Consider the following 6,764-nt stretch of genomic DNA (forward strand, 5'->3'; position numbering starts at 1 on the left):
CAACCTCATTAAGCTGAAGTTGTTCAGGTGACTATAGTGTCCCTTTAAGTGAGATACTCCAGTTGTTGCCTAGCAAAGTCAGCATCCCACTAAACTGAGAATAGACGTGGATGGCATGGAAATTTTTTGAGAAAGTCAAATTAAAATAATCTGAATATCAATAGTTTGTAATATATGTTTAGTTCTGATAGCTGAGCTGTCATAACATACATGAGATGTTTCATATATTGTGAAGACTTATTTCTATGTTATACACGTGAGACTACTGACTTTTTACTGGTTTTAAATTTAAATCCAATGTAGCTGAACTGGTTGCATACCTAACTTGGAGAATTCTTCCAGTTCCCAAAATATACTGTTTAGTAGAATATTATGCTAAGTTGGTCTAAACACCACACTTCTGCTAAATATCATTAGTGAAATTACCCACCACTTAAAGGGACACTCCACTACCTATATAATAAAATAATATATCAATTAGCAAAAATAACTGTTTAGTAGATATACCCCTAATGAAAAACATGTATGCATTTAACTGTGAATTTTTTCACTGGAGGTATATCTAAAACCATCTTGTCTGAAGCCTTTGCAATCCCTCTTTTTCTAACCCGGCCCAGACTTTCTGTGGCTGTCCAATCACAGACTTCCCAACGCAGCACAATGCATGGTGGGAGCTTTGCCAGTTGGTTGATCTGACTTATTGCCGACCCCTCGAGTTTAGCTCCACTGAACTAAGCAACCAGGAAGTAACAGGACCGTCTGAGAGGGGGCTAGGGGGTTAACAGGTTTTATTTATAAAAGTGACAATTTCTATTGAAATCTGCATTTTTTGTAAAATTAAAAAGAAAGAGGATGCACTCTTCACACATAAAGCAATTTAGTAAGCTAAAGTGCTTTACGATTCTGGAATGTTCCTTTAATTCACGATGCTTCAGACTTATACCACAAAAAAAGATGAAAGTGCACAATGTAAAACCAACACACAGTGTATATTTATAAAAAATCCAATCAACTCTGATGAGGGACACAAAAAAAGCGATTCAGTTTTTGCTTTTACATCTATGGAAGCAAAAAAGAAGAAAAAAATAACATAGCATAACATGTATAATAAAGGGAAAACTCGCCCTCCACATAAAACCATGTGACTAAAAGTCATGACTAGGCTCTTTGTAATTGGCACATAGGTGCCCCTTTCTCGGACTATGTAGCTTCCAATTTAGGGAAAAAATACTAATTTTACACAAAAGATTGTACTCCACAAATATATTTAAATCTTTACAAGATTTAAATAAAACACAAAGGCAAAGCTGTAAAGAGTCACACACTTAAACAGCTATCTCATAGCTGGTCAGACACAACGCGTTTCAATGTGAAGAATCTTCACTAGGTACATCTGCTTACTCAATTCATGATTTGTTTATATATGGTACTTAATTATCTGGCTCACTTCTCTTTACTTAAGTTGTAGTTTCAATACGTCACTTCCACTCTAGTGCAGTTACATGACCAGTAATTCTCCGGGCATCATTTTGGCACTCCTTATACTGAAAAATTACTCTGACAAAATGTCAAATGGAGAGGTTGACTTTGAAATGTGTTGTGCGGCCAGCGATGAGAGAGCTATTTAAGTGTAGGGCACTTCACTGCAATATTTGGCTTTTTTATTTTATTTAAATGTTGTAAGGAATTTTTTCTACATTAAATGGATTCTCCAGTGCCAGGAAAACAAATCCGTTTTCCTGGCACTAGAGACTCCTGGAGTGCCCCCCTCCTTCCTGCCCTCCATCCCACGTAACTGAAGGGGTTAAAACCCCTTCAGACACTTACCTGAATCCAGTGCCGATGTCCATTGGCGTTGGGTCAGACTCCATCCACACTCCTCCCCCGCCGGCATCTGCAATGGCCGCGCACGGGCATTAGACCTCCCCATAGGAAAGCATTATTCTACTGCCAGTTCAAGAAGGGGCCATCTTGATGCCAATTATACAGAGTCTGGCTACAGACACTCATGTGATTGGTTTTATATATAGGAAAACTCTCCATTTTATTATATGTAGTACACTGTGTTATTTTTGTTCATTGCTTCATTGTATGTAAAACCTAAATTTGAATTGTCTTTTTTGTGTCCCACATCAGCTGTCACCTGATTTGTGATACCAATTGTTCCAGTTAAGCTACTTTGGCCAAAAATGTGAGATTTATTTTGCATTCCTGACAATTCTCACTTATATATTTCCATGTAATAGACTGCCAGTCTAGAGTGTCTTCTTCAGTTGTACTTCAGTTAACTATTTACTAAACAGTGAGCTATGGTTGGAGGAAGAGACACTTACGCCAAAATTGCAAAATTGGAGTAAGTACATAAACCAAACTGCCAGTTCTATGATTGGAATGAGAAATAAAATTTCGGTAGGCACTGTTTCCGTTAAAGTGGGCCAATCACGGCCTCTGAGTTTAAAAAAAAATTCTGACACAGCAGATATTTTCCATTTAAATTAGCTCTTTGTTGGCCTAGATTGGACTCATTTGGATAAAATGTCTCTGAAGTTCCAGACATGAATGACACAAACTCAGGCCACGCCATGTCTAGTTAAACATGAATTAGAGGCATTGGTTACTGGATGATTTGAGAGCATATTGACTAACAAGGTAGTTCCTACTAATTTCAGATGAACACCATAACCCAACACAGACCTAACACTGTTTTTATCCGTGTTTGAGATGCTAAATACATCATGTTGAGTTATTTAGTTAAATCTAAGATAACTGTAGTTGTGTTTTAAGTTCTGTAACTCTCTGTCACCCCCCAAAATTAGCATTTCATAAAAAAAAATCTTTATGAAATGCTGATAAAGACTATTTTGGAGTGACTAATTTGTCTTACAGTATGTATTTTTCCTACACTTGACAAAAGCAGAGCTAACTTTTGTCAAGCCTTTAGTGATGGCTGAGGGGAAAAGGCTCCTGTGAGATTCTCCATAAACATCAGTGTTGTACTCTAGCAAATCTCAGCTCCTGAAGGTTCAGATAAGTAATAATGACCTTGCCCTGCACCCTGCGGCCACCATCATGCAAGTAGAGCAGTTACCACCTGGGGCCTTTGCAAAATATGCAAAGACCCCAGAAGGTGATTTAGCTGCTTTAATAAGTAGTGTCAGATTTCTTCCATTCTTAATGAACTAGGTTCAACTGAATTGACTTGTTTGCAGGAAAGATTAGCTTACCGTATAACAAAAATACACATTTAAGATATTTAGTCTGTATTTGGTAAAGGCAAAAATTAAAAGAAAGACAGGGCTATGTATTGTATTGTTTATATACCTCCTCCCAACGTCCATGCTTAATTTGGCTGGTTCTTCCCCCAGAGAGGGTACATACAATAACTATGGCTAAATGGATATACTGTGTGTTTGCTAATTCATCCCATTGTTTTGGCTTCTGAGTAAACTCTGAGAAGTTTCACAAAATCACAGAGCTAGAGCTAGAATTAATCGTGACATTATCCTCACATTGGGACAACCTTTCGTCTGTGTGCAAATTAGGTTAACCTGATCAAATTAATATAAAAGCAAATAGAAATGAGTGAATAAGCTGCAGTTTGTAGGATGGTATGTAAACCACTTCCAATTGTTGTTTCCCACCTGTTATCTACTAGAGACGACAATGTCAAATGAAACCACACGTCATATATGAATGTAAATGTAAATGTTTTATACACAATTATTTTTTTTGCTTTAACATGTCTTACCATAGTATACTATTTGCATGTAATAATTAACAGAGCATTATTGAACTGATGAAACAGTAGAGATAAAATGTAATGGAACACTTAAAACACCATTATCACTATAGTGGCTATGTTGACAGGAGAGCCCTGGCACGCCCCCACCCCCTTCCCATTCCCATGTTTGCTATTTGCTAACAGTTTGACTTCTTGCCTGGGCTCCTTATGGGTCCAAGTTACTTTAATCCAATGAGAGCTGCGAGCGCCTGTCAGGACCTTTCGTTAGCTCTCTTTTGAACTAAGCGTTATCAAGCAGTTTGACCAAACCAGTAGTACCCAAGGCACAAGCAGCATGGCCCCCTGTTCACCTATTCCTAATGCGGAAGTTCAACTTTTGCATTAGAAGTATTGATTTTGTCTATGTTAACACCTGCAGCCTAATAGAGCCGTAACTACTCTGTTTAATGGTTATGATGCCTACACTGTTTCTTTAAGGTTTTTTTCTAAGACAGCTAATCCTATTTCATTCATATCCTCTCACAAACATGACATTTAGCTATTGCTCCCCTCAAATAACTAATGATAGCATGACAGGTACAGATTGCTAAAGACATACATGGGCAATAAAAAAATAAATATACAGTGCAAGATATGTGTTTACAACAGGAGTCTTAATGTGTATGCTATGATGGTGTACTATTGAATAAAGTACACTCACAGAAAGTCACAGGGGTTTATTTACTAAGCAGTGATTTGTGGCATATTGGCAATGCAAGGCCAAATTAGAGGCGACAGGGGAAAAAAAACGTCCAAATCAGCTCTTTCTAACTTGCCCTAATAAATGCAATTGTGATTTCAGTTCACCACAGTCTAATAACTAAAACCCCTCGCTTTTCACAGTTGCCAAGGGCCCAGTAAAATAGAAGATGTTGTTTACAAACACCAAAAACCTAAGGTGGATAACAACTGATTACACAGCAATGAAGCCATAAATATATTGTTACAAGGCCATTTTCTTTGCATCCTTCATTTTGCCCCAGATGTATCCCTTCCCTAGTCTTATAATTTATAGTTATTGTGTCTTGTGCACGTTTGTTATCCAATAAGCAATTCTTTGTCAATCCAAGGAAGCAGGATACTTTTATATTGGTAATACAGTATAAGTGGAGGTATGTGGGGATATTGTATTTGGGAAATACAATGCATAAAGAACATAAGTTAATCTCATTTATTGAAGATTTTCTGCTGATGTCTACCAGTGCAATACTATCAATGCTCTTAAACCAGATAACAGACCTTCGTTAACTTATTAATTTTATTAAGTGACTGACAGTCACACTTAGTACTGCCTCTTCATACAATTCACAAGGGATGGTGCTTTGTCACAGACACTGCATGAGTACCAACCACTAGCATCGCACTCCCTTTAAAATAACACATGAGCAGGGCCCTCACCACCTTCTGTTCATGTACGTCCACCTTGTCTTGTTGCAACGACTTGTTTCTTAGTCCACCTATTGTACTGCGCTGCGGAATATGTTGGCGCTTTATGAATAATAATAATAATTTCACACTCACCGGTCAGGCTCCTCAGCACTGTCCCGTGTGCCCACAGGCTCAGTACTTGCTGTACAGACAGGTTGATCATGGAGTGGTCTCCCCCCTGTGACTTCATTTTCTTGCCTTACTTGCCCCTCAGCCTGGAGGGTGCTGGAGGAGGAGGTCGAGGTGTGAGTCCGGGGGCTCCCAGCCAGCTGCTGCTCCTCCTCCTCCAGCAGCAGGACAAGGAGTTCAAGCAGTAGGAGGCCAAGCAAGGATGGCCTGGGGATCAGAGGTGGACGCAGCTGGACCGGGGAGGAGAAGCAGCTTCGCAGGGGAGACATTGAGGATGTAAGCTGCTGCAGCAAGGCACCCCCTAGCCTTGCCTGACTGAATCTCTGCCAGACAGACAGACAGGGAGCTGCTACCGACACAGAAAAGGGCCAGCAACAAACCTGCTGCCAGCACTGTGTGTGCAATGCTCAGCTGTGAGCAGCAAACCTGCAGCCACCACCTCCATCATCAGCAGCTGTCCCCTCCTTCACTTGATCATCATCATCACCCCAGTCACCATCACTGTGGAGGAGGAGACTGGCACAGCCACTGGATGGAGCTGCTTAGACAGACAGGCACTGACTGGTCAGGGGGAAAGGGATGGAACACAGGGCTTTGTTCTGATAATTAACATTCTATTTAGTTACTCCACCAGTTCTCTTTTCACACAACTTGCACTGATTTCTATTCTCTATGTCCATTCTTCTGCCTGATATTAATTGTACTTGCCTCACACAAACAGAATTCCTCACTTTCACAATATGTCCTTAAACCTTTTTTTTTTTTCTCTTTGTCCTTGTCCATTCTTTACACCCAGCAGTCCTTTTGTTTTGCCATGACACTGTACAAAAGTTCCAGATGTTTCTTTCTTTGTATAGGGTCTCTGCTTGCACACTGGTGTAACAATCAAAGCCAGAGAAATAAAAATAAAATAAAAATGAATACAATTTTCAAGTAAAAAAAAAAAAAAAATTCAAGTTAGAAAATATTATATAATGTTATGTTACAAGATAAAAAATATTCTTTGCCAAAATCACCCAAAAGCTAATTTTTTTTTTATCATAATCAGTGTTCCCAATATTTTAACTCTTTTAAAACCAGCAGGAATCTCAATCAGTTAATTGCTTTTAGGACACAAAAGAAGTAATAATTATAAAACACACAAAGGGGTTAATACACACACTCTCTCTCTCTCTCTCTCTCTCTCTCTCTCTTTCTCTCTCTCTCTCATTGTAAATGGAAAACTGAATTACAAAATCTAGGGTAAACAGTCTTGTTTAGGGAGTAAACCCCGCAGAGTAAATTACTAAACTGTGAATCGTCAGGAATTGTTCAGGGATCAATTGCTAATTTTAGCGGAAAATAGAAAGATAAGAAAAAAAATCCAATTCAGCCTTTTGTCCAGCTCTGCTATTTTGGTCTAGATTTTTAAATTCCATGATCAATT

The 6,764-nt window shown here is 38.8% G+C and overlaps 1 protein-coding gene across 1 annotated transcript in view; it reads right to left on the reverse strand.

Moving 5' to 3' along the window:
- Window positions 1-5,779, reverse strand: part of TMEM170B (transmembrane protein 170B) — a 45,598-nt gene extending 39,819 nt beyond the window's left edge. The window contains exon 1 of the mRNA XM_063450519.1: window positions 5,303-5,779. Coding sequence (XP_063306589.1) covers window positions 5,303-5,399 — 97 coding nt within the window. The 5' untranslated portion in view covers window positions 5,400-5,779. The remainder of the gene's footprint in view (window positions 1-5,302) is intronic.
- Between the last annotated feature and the right edge of the window lie 985 nt (window positions 5,780-6,764).

The sequence above is a fragment of the Pelobates fuscus genome, chromosome 4 (genome assembly GCF_036172605.1).
Source record: "Pelobates fuscus isolate aPelFus1 chromosome 4, aPelFus1.pri, whole genome shotgun sequence".
Classification (NCBI taxonomy): Eukaryota; Metazoa; Chordata; class Amphibia; order Anura; family Pelobatidae; genus Pelobates; species Pelobates fuscus.